The 19,650-nt window shown below is 38.1% G+C and overlaps 1 protein-coding gene across 1 annotated transcript in view; it reads left to right on the top strand.

Annotated features, from left to right (window-relative positions):
* LOC136848126 (85/88 kDa calcium-independent phospholipase A2-like) overlaps positions 1 to 10,282 on the top strand; it is a 41,282-nt gene extending 31,000 nt beyond the window's left edge. Inside the window, 1 exon segment of the mRNA XM_067120393.1 lies at positions 9,304 to 10,282. Within this exon segment, the coding sequence (XP_066976494.1) occupies positions 9,304 to 9,537 (234 nt within the window). The 3' untranslated portion in view covers positions 9,538 to 10,282.
* Positions 10,283 to 19,650: the final 9,368 nt, after the last annotated feature.

Raw genomic sequence — 19,650 nt, 5'->3', positions numbered from 1 at the left:
GTCAAGGAGTTACCCTTCCATGGTCTACCAGGGCTCCATGGTTGACCAAACTAATGTCAAAGAATTCTCTTATAGCTGGTCTTGCAGCTGGGATTGTGCCATAGTGATAAACACTGTAACACTTGATGGAGTATACTGTGGACTCAAAGATAAGGGGGCACTTTCCCAAATCTTTACAACGGGGCTGTATACCCAGGTTCTTCCATAGTCAGAACCTGCTTAGACGAGGAAGTGGTTAATGTGCATTCTCAGTCTGCCGTTGTGTCAACAACAGACCCATCGCAGAGACCAAGAACCATTACTCTTCTTGGTCAACTCAGTGAAGTTTATTATCTGCTCTCCGAAAAAATTCGAAATTTTTCTCCAATTTCATTAGTGAGGATCAAGGAAACATCAAAAATAGCAAGATAAGTTCATAATATTAAGTTCCAGTTAAAGTTTTGATTTTAAAGTTTTGGAATTGATAATTAATTTGTTTATGAAAACTTGAACACGGCATTTCTTGCCATCATATTGTTGGCTCTTACTCATTGTTTCGTAAAGCACAAATTGTTTTAAAGAATTTGTCATTCTAACTAAATGTTTTAACTGGAAAAAATGTTCCAAAACTTACCATTAATATAGAAAATCCTTTCAGATTATACTATGTCTACAATAATCTAGACAGTAAGTGAGAATAATTTAGACTAGATTAATAGTGGATGTCATCTGTAGCCTATAACCTAGGATTATGTATCCTTGAGTGGCCTAGCTTATAACCTAGGATTATGTATCCTTAAGTGACCTAGCTTAGACCAAGGACCCTAGGATCAGATAATAACAATATCTGGGCAAAATAAATCTGTAGCTTAGCTATAAGGCTACATAGTAAAATTTTTTCCTTTTATATAAGCCTGTACACTTAAGCATGATCTATATAATCCAGGACTAGGCAGTACCTTATATTAAGTGATAACTTTTTGTGAAACATCCCATTATTGGACTAAATTGTTAGGTTAGACCATGTAACCTAGGACCAGATGAAATAGTAATCTGTGCTGGATAAGATGTTAACCTAGCTTTAAGGCTACATACTGAGGCAATTGTGTGTTATGTAACCCATATCCTTAAGTGTGAATTAAATAATAGGGATTAGGCAGTAGCCTAGATTGGAGTAAGTGATAGCCTAGCTATAAGGTTACATATTAGTGAGTTACTGTTTTATACAGTAGGCCAAATAGCCTAGGATTGGATATAAACAACAACCTGGATTACTGTATACAAAAATAGTAGCTTAACTATAAGGTTACATATAGTAAGTTTTTGTTTTTATATAGCCTATGCAATTAAGAGTGATCTATAATTATCTGGATTAGGCAATACCCTATACTAGGCTAAGAAAGAAAAAATAAGCCTGGGATTATATGTGAACAGTATTCTGGGCTCAATAAAATAAGCTAGTTTTCATGGCTCAGTAGCCTATCTGTAAGGCTACATACAAGTAGCGTCTTATGTAGCCTATGTCCTTAAAGGTGATGTAAACCTAGAACAGGCAGTAGCCTAACCAAATTTAAGTAGGAACCCCTTTTTAGTGGAATATCCTACTATTAGCCTAAAACAGCACGGGCCAAATATCAGATAAGAGGGTGGTCTTGGCCACATAAAACAGAAAACTGAATTATAAGAGGATTATTTTCTCTATAGTTTATATCCTTAAGTCTTAAATAAGCCTAGAATAGGCAGTGGCTTAAAATAGGTTAAGCAGGAATCCTCTAAGAAATCCTATATTCCTAGCTTAACGTAGATTATACTAGAAGTATTAACCTAAGCCATATAAAACAGTAGCTTGGGTTAGTTAAACAAATTAGTTCATAGCAGTTAGTCTGAATGGCATGGCAATTAGAATTTTAAAATTTCACATAGCCATTGCAAAGGGGGTAACAGTGTTTAAGTGATACTGCCATATACAGGTATGAAAGCTAACCTGAACCTTAGAAGGTTTAAGTTAACAGACATATTTAATTAAATGTATTGGAACTACACACTTGTAATCAAGTTATCCTGTAATATGGAAACTATATGAGGAACTACAGAAGTGTCCCTCATTAAAAACATACTATCTAGCTTCTAATAACTTCTTTTGTATCACTACAGGGCTGCCATTATGCAGTCCCTTCCCCCAAAAGGGATACTAAGACCCACCTAACTCTGACTGAAATGACTACATTTTTGGAGGGGTATAGTAACTTATCCAGGACTTCTGCCCCTTGGTTAACAGGCAGTTATAGTTCAGTTGTTGAAGCTCAGTCAGAATGTGTAAGCTCCTCCAAAAGGGATACAGGCAGTCCCCGGTTTTTGGCTTAGAATCCGTTCTGACAGCGTGATGATAAGCAAAAATTGCTGATAAGAGAAAATAAGTGATTTTCGGCGCTGATAACCAGAGATTGCCACCTCTGTTAGGTATGTATTGGTGCCTATAACCTATTATTGGCTCCAATAAGTGAAAGTCGGCGCATGTTGGCGCCAAAAATTGCTCATTTTTGTTGCTAGACAAGCGCCGTAAAATCGGATCGCTGATAACTGAGCCCACCGATAACCTGGGACTGCCTGTACATAGTTTGTGGCATTTTATCAATTCCACATGGAAGTTATGAGTAACATCAAAGATTTCCTTGCCACATAACGGCAATATATAAGGGACATGATGCATGATTCTGAAAAGGAAATTAAGTCAGTCTTGTGCCTCCCAAAGTGTAAAAGTACTGCATCCTATAATTGAAAAGTGAGTGTAGATACAAATGCTGCCAAACAAGGTCTAATGTAAGAATTCCAACTGGAAACAACAAAATGGTCAGTTCAGATTACAAAACTTCAGATCAAAACATAATAGAGACTCCAATACTCACCCCTGATAATACTGATAATCCTTGGCTAGACGCCTCAATGTGCATTTTCTCTCCCGATGGCAAGTATCTAATTAATGAGAGAAAAACCATGGTCGAAGTTGTACATGTAGAGTTTAGGGAGACAGGGCAGCATTCCCTAATCCAGAATGGTGCCTGGTACCACCTTCACCAGACATGGAGAAACCACTTAACAGAAATGGTTCTCTTACCTGTGTGCCTTAACATTAAAAGCTATAGAAGACACCCTTTACCTGGTCAGTGAAAAATGGATCTCTACTTCCATTTTGAATAAGACCCAAGTTGCTCACCAAGTAGCCCCAGCCTTCTGTTCCTTCAGTTTCAAAATTATTAATCATGTTAAGGCAGATTTTTAGAATTTTGTAGTGACCAAAAAATGAGAGACATGCAGAATTAAAACCATTTGTCACAGTCATCCCAGTTTTGGGAAATTCCACCAAGGAATGGGCAATGCTACAACTACCTTTTGAAAAGGAAAAAGCCCCCTTTAGATACTGTATAGCTACGCAGCAGTTTGGGACCTTTATGAGAAGAATCTCAGAGGGGACAGCCTCGGCAGAATTTCATGCTAGGATCCATCTCCTTAGTATCATAACCTCTACCACCTTACTGGAAGTTGCCACCAAAAGGCTTCCAGAAGATTCCAGAACAGTTTTGGTGTTGTGGCCAAAAGTTTTATGAGAACCCAACTGGAAGTGCTCTATGACTCTCTAGAGTGGCACTTAAGAGCTAGAATGGAAACGTTGAAGGGCTCCAACAAGTCACTTCCCAATGTAATTTCATTATTACATTCTAACCCCTTCTGTAAGGACCTGTTTGAGGAGTATGCTGTGGATAAACTTAAGGAGCAAACCCGCCAACAGAATTGTAGAGAGTACGCTCTCCTTGGGAAAGGGGAATTCAGGAAACAAAAAACCCGAAACTTCCCCTTACCCAACCCAAAAAGGCTCGCTGTGATCAAAAACCCTATAAGCCTTTGGTCACCCCAAAAAATTTTTCCTCAAAGACAGGTAGGTGGTCAGAAGGGACAGCCCCCTACACAGGGACAACAACAACAACAGCAGCAAGGAAATCCTTTTCACAAGGTCCGAAGATCCTCTTATAGGGGAAAAAGAAAAGCAACACCTGGAATGCCGATCAAGGGCAGAGGCAGAGTAAGAGGTGGATACCAATAGGAGTTGTATGGTCGGGGGTTCTTCCAAAACCAGACCCCTCTGTGGAAGATTACGCACAGAAAGGCCCCGTTAATGGGAGCCATCAAGAAATGTGCGTATATTCTCCACCAAGCACGTCTCTTCACTGTCCCCAAAAAAGGATTCCTCCGAACAAAGAGTGATCCTCGACCAATCAACATTAAACAAGCACATTGTTTGCCAAATGTTTTGGATAACTACTGTTGCCCAAGTACGTCCAATGATTCCTTAAGGGACTTTGACATTTTCTATAGATCTGAAAGATGCATACTGACACGTCCCTATCGCCGTTCCCTTCTGCCCCTTCCTAAGGTTCCGAATAGGGAAAGATACATACAGGTTCAAAGGTATGTCCTTTGAGCTAAACATTGCCCCAAGAATTTTTTTACAAAATTAGCAATGGCAGTTGTTCGAGAACTCGAACAAGAGGGAATATAACTAATAGCTTACCTAGACGACTGGTTGATCTGGGTGCCCACAAAAAAGAGTGCTTGAGAAAACCTAAGAGCAGTGGTCAACAGACTACAGTCAAAAGGTTTTATAATAAATTGGAAAAAATCCCACCTCATGCCAGCAGACTCTTTCAGTGGCTGGAATTGTGTTAGGATACTTCATGGCCTGTTGTCTCTCCCCATCATACTCAAAACAGAATAAGGCAAGTCCTCAAAAGGTTCTTTGCACAGCCCCAAGTTTCCAGATGGCAATTAGTACATATGATGGGCCTGCTGCAGTTCATTGATAGATCCAATACGTTAGATTGCAACTGAAAATGTGAACAAATTCTGTCTATCGCATGCAAGAAAAAAGATACAAGACCGACATCATCAAAAGATTAAAAAGTTGGGGAGATACTTCGGCCTTGGACCCAGGAGGAATCTCTAGCAAAACAGGTCACCCCTAATCCTCCGTCTGTATGTGATAGGTTAGGAGGACATTGGGAGGATTGTCAGGTGGTAGGGAGGTGGTCAGCTACTCTGAGGAATTGTCATATCAATTTCCTGGAGCTGATGGCTGTCTTTTTGTGTCTCAAAAAACTCAAACCTCCAGAAGAGACACAATTTTGTTGGGTGTAGACAACATGATTGCAATGTCCTGCATCGAGAAGTCGGGACATGTTCACCTCCTCTCAATATGATAATGCTAGCCATTGTTTGGATGGCGCAGGCAAACAAGTGGCACCTGTCTGCAATTCACCTCACAGGGTCTCTCAGCGTAATAGCAGACTCTCTACCAAGGAAAACGGCAGCCTCAGCAGAATGGATGTTGGACAAAGTTAAGTATATCTTAGTTTAACCAGACAACTGAGCTGATTAACAGCTCTCCTAGGGCTGGCCCGAAGGATTAGATTTATTTTACGTGGCTAAGAACCAACTGGTTACCTAGCAACGGGACCTACAGCTTATTGTGGAATCCGAGCCACATTATGACGAGAAATGAATTTCTATCACCAGAAATAAATTCCTCTAATTCTTCATTAGCCGGTCGGAGAGTCGAACGCTGGGCCAACAGCATGCTGGATGTTGGACAACCACCCTTTTGAAACAATAGCCAGCATGCTTCCACAACCGGAAGTGGATCTGTTCGCCTCATATGAGGATCACAAACTCCCAGTATATGTGTCTCCGAACTTGGATAGTCAAGCGGCAGCAAGAGATGCCTTCCTACAAGACTGGAACAAATGGAGGACGATATATCTTTTTCCTCCATTGTCCCAGATTTTGAAGGTTTTGAGCAAACTTTTAACCTTGAAAGGAACAGTTTACTTAATAGCCCCAAAGTGGCCAAACAGGCATTGGTTCCTATTACTTTAGCAACAGGCGAAGAGATCATTTCCACTGCCGTCTGCTGCTGCTGCTGTTCTATCCCAGACTGTAGGAGGGAAAGTTGTTTACACATCTGTCTGCGCATCCTCCTTTCTGAGCCGAGAGCTTCACATATGGATTTTTTAAATATCTACCATGAAAATTACTCATCCAACATTGCTAAGTACCTAGTGCAAAAATTACTGACATCATCTATCTGGCAATACCAGTCCATATGGAGGGTGTGGTTAGATGATATCCATACTGAGAGCCAAGGTGAGATTTCTATGGAAACACTTTTAAATTTTCTTATATAACTTTTTGAAGACAAACACCTTGCTGTTACAACAACCATGGTATACAAGGCAGCATTAACAGAACCCTTGCTTTATGGATTCGGGATTGACTCTAGTATAGAAGTTGTCACTGCCCTTCTGCGGTCTTTTGTTTTATAATAAAGACCTACCCCCGAAAGGCTTCCAATTATGTGGTCCCTGAACAAAGTGCTTAGACTTTTATCAACCCCTAAGTTAGGAGACCCAATACAACCACAACTCACATACTACAAAAGGCGATCTTCTTGATTGCATTAGCATCAGGAGCTCATAGTACTGAACTGGGCTCTTAGACGTGGACGATGCATCATGCAAATAGCTGACCATCAATTATTATTGTCCCCTGGCCGATCATTGCTGGCCAAGAATGAGGATCCTTTAAGAAGGAAATCTCCTATTCTGATAAGAAAACTCAATTTAGCACATAAGACATTATGCCTGGTTCAGGCACTTAAGGTTTGCCTAGAAGTCACGGCAAACATCCCAGGGGGTCCGATTCTCCTACACCCTAGCACAGACTAACCACTCTCCCTACAAGTTCTGAGAATGTTTGTAGTGTCTCTCATTAAAAAAGCAAATCCACACTCCTTTCCTAGGTCACATGATATTAGGAAAGTAAGTACGTCATTGGCCTTCTTCAGAAATGTCTCTTTCGAAGAAGTCTCCGAATGTACAGGGTGGTCATCAGAGGCAGTGTTAAAAAAAAAAATTATTGCCATGAGCTCAAACAAATTCGACTACACTGTGTATCAGTAGGTGGCATGGTTAGTCTTAGTTCTTACTGACAGTGAGTATGCTAACTATCGCTGGGAGAAGGGCGACTGTAATGCAACCAAACCCAGCATGCTTAAGTAAGCCACTGTAGAACTACATCCTAAAACATAAGTTCGTGTATACTGTAGTTTCTTGTTCTTTGGTACCAAAACTTGAAGAGTATTTGGAATAGAGAATGGGGCTTGAAATTTGTGGCTTGACCTCGGACCAGAAATGTTTTCCTTTGGGGTGTTAGGATTAAAAATCGAGAGTTTAAGCCTTTTTTGTCACCTGTCAGTTTCTTTGTAAAGTCACCTGTCAGTTTCTTTGTAAAGCTCCTTGAGGACGAAAAAAGCGACCAAGCTATCAAAAAACAGGTTTTGACGAAGGAAAAACCTATTTTTGGTAGTCGCTGTTCAGTCCTCAAAACCGTCCCACTTCCCTGACAAAAAGGCATGGGATTTGGGCAAGGTATCATCCTGCTTTGACCAACAGATAGTAAATGCTTCTTGGTTTCTGCGATGGGTCTGTTGTTGACACATGGCAGACTGTGCTTGCGCATTAATCACTTTCTCTTCTAACCAGGTCTTGATGATGGAAGAACCTGGGTATACAGTGTCACTGTAAAGATTTGGGAAAGTGCCCCCTTATCTTAGAGTCCATTATATACTCCATCAAGTGTTACAGTGTTTATCACTACAACACAGTACCCCAATTGTGAGACCAGCTATAAGAGAATTTGACATTAGTTTTGTCACCAATGGAGCTCTGGTAGACCACGGAAGGGTAACTCCTTGAGGACTCAACAGTGACTTCCAAAAATATGTTTTTCCTATGTCAAAACTTGTTTTTTAAGCATGGTTTGGTTAATTAGTGATTGTTAAACAGTTGTGTAGTTCTTTCGCAAGAAATGTTTTTCTTTTATATGTATCATAGCATGATTTTATCTTCCTAGAGGATTTCTAGACAGTCAAAATTTTTTTGCAGTTCTTTGCATGATGCTATAAATTTGTTAATTTAAGGTGCATACCAAAGGCTTTGTACACAGTATTTTTGTAAAAATTCTGAAGTAAAATTATTCCTCACATAAATGTCATATATCATTGCATTACTTGCCTCATAAGTCCCCATATTTCAATGATGAGAAATGGCATACGGTGAAATTTGTGTTTGTATGTATGTGTGTGTGTGTGTGTGTGTGTGCATGCATGGACGACAGAGCAAAGTACGTTATATGACAAAATATAAGTTTACTGTTTAGAATAACAAGGCCAAGTGATGTGACCAGTTGACCAGTTTCTCAAGGAAACAGAAGTCTTATTTGTCTACAGTCATCTGTCAAAAAATTTTATGATCTTCCTATAAAACATTCATTTGGGCCGCTAGTTCCAGAGTTGGATTCACACTCAGATCTAATCATTTTTTCCCTGCTAGCAGACAGACAAACATGAAATGAACTGAAAACATAACCCTCGAAGATAGTGGAAAATTGTTTGTTATGGATGGTAGGCCTAGCTTGTGGAGAGCAGTACAGTGGGGGAGGTGGTGTGGGTTAGAGAAATGAAGGATTTAGGCATTGCAAATGGGATAGTGTGTGGATGTGGAAAATGAAGATGTGCAATTGTGGGAAATGTGGATGTTTACATGATGGTGGTCAGATGTCAACTATGCAATTTGTGCAAATAAGCGTAGCCATTTGACGGGGGGTATACATAGATAGCAAAGAATGGCATCAAAAGATTGATTGTCTGGAACCCATTTTTGATTTACCATTTGAATTTTAGTAACTGTTGATAGACTGGGATAGATATTACTGGTCATTTTCTTTTTTTAACATATTTGCTCTTATCTTCAGTTACAGCTGGTGTCTGATGGTAATGTTTAAAATCATGAACACCAAGGTGTTTTAATTCCTTCCTAGAAACTTTCTTTATGTCATCTCATACATTTATTATGGAGACAACAAGGATGCCTTGTATGTGATGCTGATATATTTAATTTGACAGCATGAAAGATTTGGGATTTGCTACAAATAATTACTATGGCCTTGCAAGTTAATTACTGTACATTCATCAATCCCATCATAGGGTTTTGTGTTTTTGATCTTGCTGCAAAGAAATGGAAAAGATTTGAAGTCCAACATTATCAGCATCTTGGGAAATAAGGAGCATTGCAGAAGAATCATCATCCCACTGCTATTAAAGCTACCATTGGATAGACAGATTTGTAATACTGTTACAACTTAATCCCTTGCTTCAAGAGAGAAGTTGGGCTCATTATCACTGTTAACTTATGAGCCTGTTTTTATCATCTTCAGGCAACTATGGCAGACAATCGCACGGTGGATCGAGCTCGTGCTTGGTGCTGTTCTTGGGGCGTTCCGTATCTCAGGCTATCTCCACAACTCTCCTTAGATGTACAATTAGACGAAACCAAAGATGAAGTTCTAGTCAATGCTCTATGGGAGACAATGATTTACATAAGAAGTAAAAGAGAGCAGATTCATCAGATAGCTGCCCTACTAACACTAGGGTCCCCATCACCAGCTTGAATTAGTTTGCTGCATTTTTTCCGCTGGTCCTGGCAGTACTGTACTTGTATATACTGTGCTTGTGAGGTTCGATTTGCCATAACATTTCATTTCATGAGAATGATGATAAATGTTTGTTATATATCTAGTCTATAGTATGAGAATAGTACTGTAGAATACAGTGTACTGTGTATACACAATAATGTCTTGTTAAGTACTGTGCAGCACCAAAATATACTACAGGGATCAGATATGTATTGATAGTTCACATATTTTTTGTAGTGTTTAAACTCAGGACTTACTTAGACATTAGCTATTATTTTGTTGGGTAAACTCTTTCCTATTTTTAGGCAAGGAAGCTTTTTTTTCCTGTTCATTCTTTTCACCATTTTCAGCTGTAGTTATTTGTTTGACATAGAAATTAATGATTTTAAGTGACCCTTTTAACAATTATCAGTCATTAAAGTTATATGCAGTAATTAGACACTGTACAGGCAGTCCCTGGTTATCGGCGGGCTCGGTTATCAGCGATCCGGTTTTATGGGGCTTGTGTAGTGACGAAAACTGGCAATTTTCAGCACGAAAATGCCGATTTCCACTTATCGGCACCAATAATTGGGTATTGGTGCTGATACATACCTAACAGAGGTGCCAATCTCCGATTATCCGCACCGATAAGCACCAAAAATGGTGATTTTCGGTTATAGACCACAGGTCTACCCCAAAGCCAAATCAAAAAGTCCTTCAAAAGAAGGCATCGTGCTTACCCCATACAAAAATGGGAATAAAAGCACGTTAAAAGAAAAAGAAAAGAAAAGAAAAGAAAAGAAAGGTGATTTTCGCTTATCGTCATGCTGTTGGAACAGAACCCCCGCTGATAACCGGGGACTGCGTGTATTGATATTTGGAGTTACAGGATACTGTATTACTTACATATATAACCTAAGCAGTGGATCATGTAATTTCCAGATTACAGACTGTAATTAAATGAAAGAAATCAGTAAAGCTTAGGAAAAGCATACATTATCTAAGTTATAAAGAACAGGATAATTAGCAGAGTCCTTTGCTGCTTTGCTTTAACTCTTAATTGCACTTTTATACTTTGACAACTGTCAGACAGGATGAATTATATAGAACTGAATTATGATTTAATGGAAAAGAGTAACATGGCACTTGAAAGGGCATATAAATGTATTATGGTTAATTAGCATTATAGTTGTTTGGGGGAAAAGATTTGTATATAGGGTTGTATGTTTAAAACCATCCACTGTGTTCCAGTAGGTACCAGAAATAGAAATTTCTAGGTTAGAGCTGTATACTGCAGCCACTTATTTCAGATGCGTATAGCTTCTGACTATAGAAGTAAGAATTTTATTTTAGTCTTCAGCGTGGAGCCATGATGTCTTCCAAAGAGAGTAATGGGAAATAAAAGGAAAAGTAATTGCAGTGATTGTAAATACTGTATATAGCAGCCTTTGGAGAGGCGACATCAGTGTTGACAGCTAATTATTTGGCATAGAAAGAGGAAGGACATTTTGCTAAATTATTGAAAAGAAATTCTTTGAATAGCAAGATCAGTTTTGTTGAGCTTAGCCTAGTGTTTTTTTCCATGAATTTACTGAGCATTCAAGTAAAACAGTATCGTAGAAGTATTTTATCATTCGTGGTAAGTGGGGCTAAAACCTGCATTTATATTAAATGTAGTCATTTCCTGGTTCTTGCTGAAATGTAATGGATGGAATTTCTCTAGAGATATAGCCTACTGTAGTTGCCAACTTTGATCCAGATTTTGTCCTTTAATAAGTCACTGTAAAAAATCATTGTATGATATGTATATATATATATAGAAACACTTTTTCTTGAATCTTACAGACTAGGGAGAAAAACATGATATAGTATCTTTTTAACTTGCATCGTTTTGACAGTTATGGATTTTATTAAAATTAGACCTGGTAAAGGCAAAGATTTTATAGTATTGATGCTTATGATATGAGAAGGTTTTTCTAATGATTTTAGAGGCTGTATTATATGCTATGATGTGATCTTAGAGCTTTGACAACACTCTAAACCTAAGCTATAAGTAGGGTGAATCCATAGTAAGAACTGAGGATTCACTCAGAGGATGGATCCATACTTAGAAATAAAGATTCACTCAGAAAATTTGGTACCACGATTTAAGATTGTGTCAAAACAGAATATGCTCTCAATACTCCAATTCTTTACGGGTGATAGTTTAGTCTTTTATTATTATTTTTGAGAAATTGATGTACAGTCATTGTGTTTTAGGTCAGGATTTTTAGAGGCTTTTAATTCCAAAGCCACCTTGCAGCTGAAAAAATCAATGTTCTAATTATTTGTTAGCAAGAAAAAATTGTTCTCTCACCCCTGCTCATAGTAGATCACCTTTGGGTAGCCTGTCATTCTGAACTGTGCACATCTGCTCATCCTTTGGCTTTAGAAGTAAGCACCTCTACAGGAACTATCATATCCTTACAAGAGAGTGCTGTCTTGGAAATTGGTTCCTTTACACCAGCCCTTAGTGTACAAAGTAGAGTGCCTGTTTTTTCTTCAGGAAATGCATTGTTGGAAAGGATGCTTACTGCTCTTTCATCAAGTTTTAGTGCTACTTACTCTGCAGTTGCCTAAGGCAGTAAACATAGGGCATATTAACTCTCTGATTACTCTCATTTGGTAAAGAAGTGTCAAAAGGACAATAGCTTCTTGTGCATTCATTAGTGCTATCATTCTGCTAGATCCCTCACTGCATCTTACTCATCAGGATACATCAAGGCTAGTTCATCCAGAATTACCTCTCATTGCTCTCTTGTCTTGGAGCATGAATCAAAAGATTTTCTCTGTAAGTTGTCTGAAGATCTCTCTTATGGCAGACACATACAGTCCGCTAATGATGTCTACACTTCTAGGAGTTCAGTGAGTTTTAGCAGCTTACTTCTGACTGCTCCCAGCTTCTTACCACTAATCAACAAGGGCTGTCAGCCAAGAGTTGCATTCTTTTGAGTGTGAGCGCTCGCTAATTGGGCATGCTAGTAGTCACAGCATGTACAGTACCGCAGCTCTTCTCATCACACCTGTGAGATTGATTTCAGCATGTTTTATGAGTGCTCTTTGCTGCCCTCTAGTGGGCATATTACCTTTTCCATCATTCTATTACTACTTCCACTTCAACAAGAGAATGTTCGGCAACTTATGACCTGGGAACACCCAGCAAAGTGCAAGCACAGAGTACTTCTTAAGTGCTGTGTGCTGATACTTGTAGCAGGCTCTCTGCTGTCATTTCTACTGCTGCTAGTACTATCCAGCCGTTTGGAAAGGTTGTTAACTGAGACTGCTGCAGCTCACAAGTAATTAGTTATAGAATATCCTCTTTTGGATTCACCTTCAAGTAGCATTCATTCAACTCAGAAAAGGCTGCATTCCACATCTATTAGCAGTCTAAGCAATTTTACACAATTGGGGAATCTTGTTCCTGCATTGCACATTGCTCATAAGAGGTGTTGTGTTAGTAGGATCTCAAGGAGGTTTATGTTCTGTTTGTGATAGTGATTCTAAGATTCCTCTTCAAGACAATGATTCTTTTATTAGAGGCCTCAACTGGGTTTTGTGAGATAATGCATATAGAAAGAAAACCAGAAATCTTCTATTGTTGCATAAGCCCCTAACCTCAGCACTTTCCTTAATCCCAAAATGTCATCTTTGTTTGGATTTGCACTTCTGACCAACAGTTGCTTCTATGGATGCTGTCCTCTTGGACTTGAGTAGGGAATACAGAGCAAAGTCTCTAAGGCTATGGCAGATAGTCTAATGACAGGCCTACAGATTTTCCCTTTGCCAGATGCCTTGTCAAGACAGCATTGTAAATGAACCGGCGGTTCCAAACATGTCCGACGAGTCCCCCTTGGCTAGAAATGTTTCCTCGATTAAGCTGCGGCCCACTGTGCTTTTGATTCCGGTGGAAGTAAGACTCCAGGGAGTGTTTCCTGAGGGAAATGCTGATCACTACCAAGTGGTTGCTGATAACAAAGAGAATTTAGCTAAGGCTAGAAGGCGTGTGGCCTTGAACAAAAGGGGCACCATTCTAAAAAAACTCTCCAATTTATTTCTGTCCTCTGACTTCAAAATCCTGAGGACTGCTGATATTATGGAGCAAGCTCCTTCCTGTCAAGCTGGTATGGAAAATTACTGTGAGTTTAGATACTACAATTACCAGAGCTGCCATGATGTCACTTCTCAGTTTGACTCGCACTCACAAATCTCTTAGTAGCTGGAACCATAAAGATTTCTGCAGGTACCCTAAGACTCCATGCTTGCCATTTTGTTCAAGTAGGTGCGGTATAAGACCTCTCCAAAAACCTCCCTATGGGTGTGTCAGATTTACTTCTGGTAAGGGTTTGTCTCCAGAAATTCTTGAACACTGGTTGGGGAGTAGGAGCAGGCCCATGATGGTTCAAACCTTGAAAGGTTTATTAGTTGTCCTGTCTGGAGATAAACTCCCCATTGATGTCAGAGCCTACTGAATTTGTCATATGCAAAGAACTCAGAAGATGAGGCTAATGATGGCAAAAGGAGCTATATGAATGGTATAAAGCACTCATTACATCTGTTCTGCTAGGAGCAGATGCTCTGTTTCCTGCAGAAATGGAGAGTTTTTAGTCTCTGCCATCAGTGGCTTGTGCTCCATCCTCTCACAGGTATTCAGGAGCGTGGCAGTCAACCTAAGCTATTCTATTGAGCTGTGTTGAATATGCCAGTCATTTTAGAAGAAAGCTTTACCGTAGACTGGCCTTCATCATGTCCTTGTTGCTGGTATTAAACGTCTATTCAGTTCAGTTCACAATTCCTTGAGGATGCTCCTCTAAAGGATCTTACCTAGAAGACAGCATTTTAGTAGATCCAACAGCAAGTTAGGTAAATGAGTTATGAGCTCTTTCAAGTGATGTTTTGTATTCAAAGAACTGGAGAATTATTGGCCATTACTAACTGCATGATTTCATGGCAAAGATGCAGGCAGCTTCCTCCCAGCCACATCATGCACAGCACACAGAAATATAATTACAGTCATCTCTCAACTAACAGGAATCTAAACCATGCATGAAAAATATTTGAATAAAAATCCTGGGAAAGCCCAGAAGGCCAAATTTGAATTGCCCTTCTTGAACACTGAGAATGTAAAAAATATCAGAATAAAAACTCACTTACAGGTTTTCCAAACCCTGTTATTTTGGGCAGCGCAAGGGTGATGTGTAGCACTGCCATAACAAATGTTCCTAATCAAGTTTTTTTTTTCTTTTTCTAATACCAAGACCTCTTGGAATGTGTTTGCACATGGTGACAATGTCAACATTTTTTTCTTGAAATGTGGCCCCAGTTTTGAACTACATTACCAGTTTTCTTGAAGGACTCATGATCAAGTTAAGCTGCCCTTGGGTTATGCAGAGGCAACATGGTCTTGGTAGAGGTCAAAATGCCTCATTAAGGTGTTGGTCATCATACAAATACCTTGGACCAAACTACCTTTAGTAATCTGCATCCACAGTCTAGAGGGATAGTTCATACTGCACTGAAGTACTTTTTTTTAAAGAAACTGGCAATAATAGTCATTTAATTGATGTCCGAAAAGCTTTGCAATGTACTGCTGAAGCATCCAAACTACCAGAAAGAACAATCATCAGGATATGCAAAGAAGCGTGAGAAAAGTTCAGGGATGTTATGGAACAAAAGAAATACCAACCCAAGATTATAACCAACTTCGATGACTTTGATGGAGTGTTTTGCGTCAAACTTAGCTTTCTACTGGAACTGGATAAAGTAAAAGAGGATGCAGAGAAAAATTCTGCATGTGTGTATGTATTTATGTATGTCTATAAATGTGTGTAATTATTCATTTATATGGGGGAAGTGTGAGACTGGACAAACAAAAGTATATTAAGGAGTCTCAGATTCAGTGTAGAAGGCAAGGATCATCCCATGGAAATTCCAAGAGAGATGAGTGATCTTGGAAGCAGCAAAACAATGGAATTCGCAAAGTGAGGAAAAAATCATGCACTAAACCTCACAGTGGTCTATTATACTTCTTTTCATTCTATCTTGTTCAGTAACTGCAAATCTAGTCATGAAAATGTCTTGTTGCAAGTTACAATATTTTTTTGCACTTTCTCTTGATTTTTCTCTTGATCTTGTTATATAAGAAATAATACTTATAGTTTTGATACCTTAAGATATTTACTTTGAATGTCTTGGAGAGCAGGCCCAAACAACAATTGTTGCTGCTACTGAGAGTAAGAATTGAAAAGGAATAAACACTGTCCCTTCCAGCCAAGTACATTTGGCAGCATGGGAGGAAACACTTAAAACAACTAGAAGGATTGGAAATAGTACTGTACATCCTGTTTTGCTATTACCCCATTATTACTTTGAATAATTTCTTGTATAACAAAGTCTTGAAACTAGGACTATGAATGACTGGCTCCTTACTGAGGATACATAGTGAAACTCACTATTATTAATTAAAACTCCATTGAGAGAGGGGAGAGAATCAGTATATATTTTCTTTCAGTTTATTGGAGGGCATTCAGCCATATGTGCAAAAATAATCTGTAAGTCTTGAATTAAAGATAATATATGTTGCTGCTGCCTCTTGTACTATATATATAGTTAGAGTTTAATGGTTGCATCAGTATTAAGCATGTACAGATTTTTTTGATGTCATTACATTATATTTAACTACACTTGTAGAATAACTATTTACATTACATTTTTATATTGTTTTAGGTATTACAAAATCTAGAAATTATTTATAGCACAGTACGTACTGTGTACAGTATGTTTCGGTTTTTTGTGCAAGGAATGTGAATCTCTGCACACATTGAGATATGCAGGTGTTTTCACCCCGGTAAATCAAGGGCCATCTTTATAAATAAGGAGTTTTTAAAATTAATTGTATGTTAAAAAGTTATGTATTTTTGTGTATGCCTGAGCCAGTACAGTATAGTGTAACAAAATTCTGGTATTAGGATACACATTTTTAGGAGGCTACATTGATGCTCCATGTAATTCATTTGTTATGAGGACCTTTTCCAAAAATTCAGTTTTTTAAGTTGTATGAGTTTGTAAAAATAATCACTCAACATTGTGTTACATCTGATTGGATTCTGGAAATATTGCACTCTTGTGTACTTAGTAAAAATGATTGATTTGTAACTCTTATTAACTATCTTCATTACACAGCAAAGGATATGTTCTGAACCACAGACTGTCAAGGATATGTTAGCCGTTTGATCACCTTTTCTTGTTTCTAATAGGTAAATTGCATTATGTGCTTTAGCTTAAGTTTTAAGTATTAATGCAGTACTGTACGAGCTTTCAGTTACTTTCTTCGCCGTGATAACTTAAATATTAGTTTCCTGCTCAATTGTGATATAGAAAGATATTAGCGGAATTTAATTCTTTTTATTTTTGAATGAATTGTGTCAAATTAAAAAGGGCTTTAGCTTTGTTGTTGTTATTATTATTATTATTATTATATAATTTTTTTTTTTGGTATTGGCTGCTATGTGTTTGGATGCTTTGTTGTACTGCACTGTAATTGTGTTCATAAGTGAGTTAGTGACCTTGTAAAGGTTGTCTTTTTTTTTTTTTTTAACTTTGAGTAAAAGCTTAATGCAGTTTGTGTATATCAAGTTGGTTTTGCCAATTATCTTTGTAGAGTTGGAAGGTAACATGTAATCACTTGTTTTGAGTGATTACTCCCAGTAAAAATTAGTGTTCAGAGATAATTATGGTAGCTCTAATTTTCCTCATTTATCTTTTATTGAAATGTTGACAGGTTTGGTACCTTGTTTACTTTTTTATGAAATACCATAGAATCTTAGTCATTTGTTTGTAGTAATCACAAAATATACATGAGGAATTCTAAGTGGCTTTTTAATTTTATCCTTTTGCAAAAAAGATACTTTACTAATTTCAGTTATCCACAAAAAGTTGTATAATTTTTCCTTCTGTATTAATATACAGATACAAGTCTTCATTTCTACAAGTGCCTTTATCAGCTTCTGCAGTGAATAAAGTATTTCAGCTCATCATGAAAACTTCAGAATATGCTTTCCAGTTGAAGGTTACCTGGGACAAGTTTGAATTTAGGACCAGATTCTGTAATGCAAAGGAAGACAAGAGGACAAGTGCATCCAAATGATTGAGCATTTAATTTCTTCAAATCAGAGAGACCAGGTTTAATGGTAGTACAGTACCTATTCTCCTGCCATTCTTGTATCCTGTGATCCAAAGACTGATCCTACATCCTGTCTCTCTTGAGTGAACGAAAAGAAGCAGACTGTAATGCCATCCACCTCTAACTTTCAATCCTTCAGAAGTGAGATCCTGAAGGAGCGTAGGCCATAATTTTTGCCTCTTCTCCCTCTTTGTCAAAGAAACAGGAGAAAAGCAGTAGCAGGGGGTGACATGCACAGAGTTGATGGCAATTCCAGTGGTTTCTGAGATGAAAACAGGATATTATTACCCACCTGGAGAGAATTTCAGATGCCAAGGTCTTTTTTGGAGTCCATCTTGAAGGATTTTAATGAGGCTCATATCAAGCTTAGATCTAGTTCACAATGAAGGATTCAGAAAATGCACTAGAGTATTCATCATCTCCCCAAGCAAATCCCAAGTTGCAAGTAGCAAACATTCTCTCTCTCTCTCTCTCTCTCTCTCTATAGGTAACCTTGCAAGATGCGGTAAGGATTCTGCGAGACATTTATAAACAATTATCCACCACCATTCCCAGATAGAGCTACACCACTGGGCTGTCCCTCTTCCTTGGAGTTTGTGTAAAATGCATGTCTACACAAACTACTGCCATGAAAAGATGATGCATATATCCCTACATATCTTTATCCAGTGTAATATTATCTGTAATATCATGTAATGAAACAAACCAGTTTTCTTTACCTAAAAGTGCATCTGTTTGTTTTCACTGCAGAATTGTATGCAACATAGTTTGTAGTTAATATTATTAAAAACTTGCCACTACAAAGATTTGTAATTTTCAGTGATTTGAATAGCTTTAGGCGCCCTACAAAATTATTTATCCAAAACCGACTTTATTCAACAAAGTATGTTATCACCCCACCGATTATATATAGCCGGTATTAATATTCAATATGTTTGATCCCTGCATTAAGGGATGTGATGTTTATAAACAAAAAACTGCAATCACTATGACTAGGTAAGTTATACCTCTTCCTGTCTGATTTTTACTCTCTCTAAAACCCATCATATCAGGTAAATGACATGTGTTATGATGTAACAATTGTGATGATAACAAAACAACTGTCAGATTATGTTCTTCATTCCAAAATGGATACCACACTCCAGTAATATAACTATTCTTTGAATTGTCACACTTGTTTCATTCATGAATAATTGATGGATAAGTGAAATTAGCCAGTTCTGGATGCAAAGATTACAGAATAACATTTAGTACAAGCAAACATACATTTTGTTATCAGTCATTGAAAAAGAAATCCATGAAAGAATGTTTCTTTCAGAATCGAAAACATTTTTGGTTTTATGTTGCTAGGGACTTGTGAGATATTAAATAAGATTTAATATATTTATTAAGAACAAACCATTGAAGCCATCCTTGTGAGAGTCAAGCCTGTTAAACTATTTCTTAATAATATATTAGTTCCTCGCTGGGTGAGCGGGTTCCGTTCTCAACTACCACTCTGTTGGTCGTGAGTTCGAATCTCCGACCGGCCAGTGAAGAAGAAGAGGAATTTGTTTCTGGTGATAGAAATTCATTTCTCACTATAATGTGGTTCGGATTCCACAAGAAGCTGTAGGTCCCGTTGCTAGGTAACCAATTGGTTCTTAGCCATGTAAAAATAAATCTAATCCTTCGGGCCAGCCCTAGGAGAGCTGTTAATCAGCTCAGTGGTCTGGTTAAACTAAGATATACTTTTTTTAATGTTATTATTGGTACATAGTAGTATTAAGTAATGGTAGTAATAATGATGTTATGATCTGCACTATTACTGTAATGGTTGTGTGGGTACTAGTAGTACTGTAATGGTTGTATGGGTAGTAATTGTGCCATTAGTAACTGAAGTTGTTATA

The sequence above is a fragment of the Macrobrachium rosenbergii genome, chromosome 18 (assembly GCF_040412425.1).
Source record: "Macrobrachium rosenbergii isolate ZJJX-2024 chromosome 18, ASM4041242v1, whole genome shotgun sequence".
Classification (NCBI taxonomy): domain Eukaryota; kingdom Metazoa; phylum Arthropoda; class Malacostraca; order Decapoda; family Palaemonidae; genus Macrobrachium; species Macrobrachium rosenbergii.
This window is presented reverse-complemented; position numbering and strand designations above follow the sequence as displayed.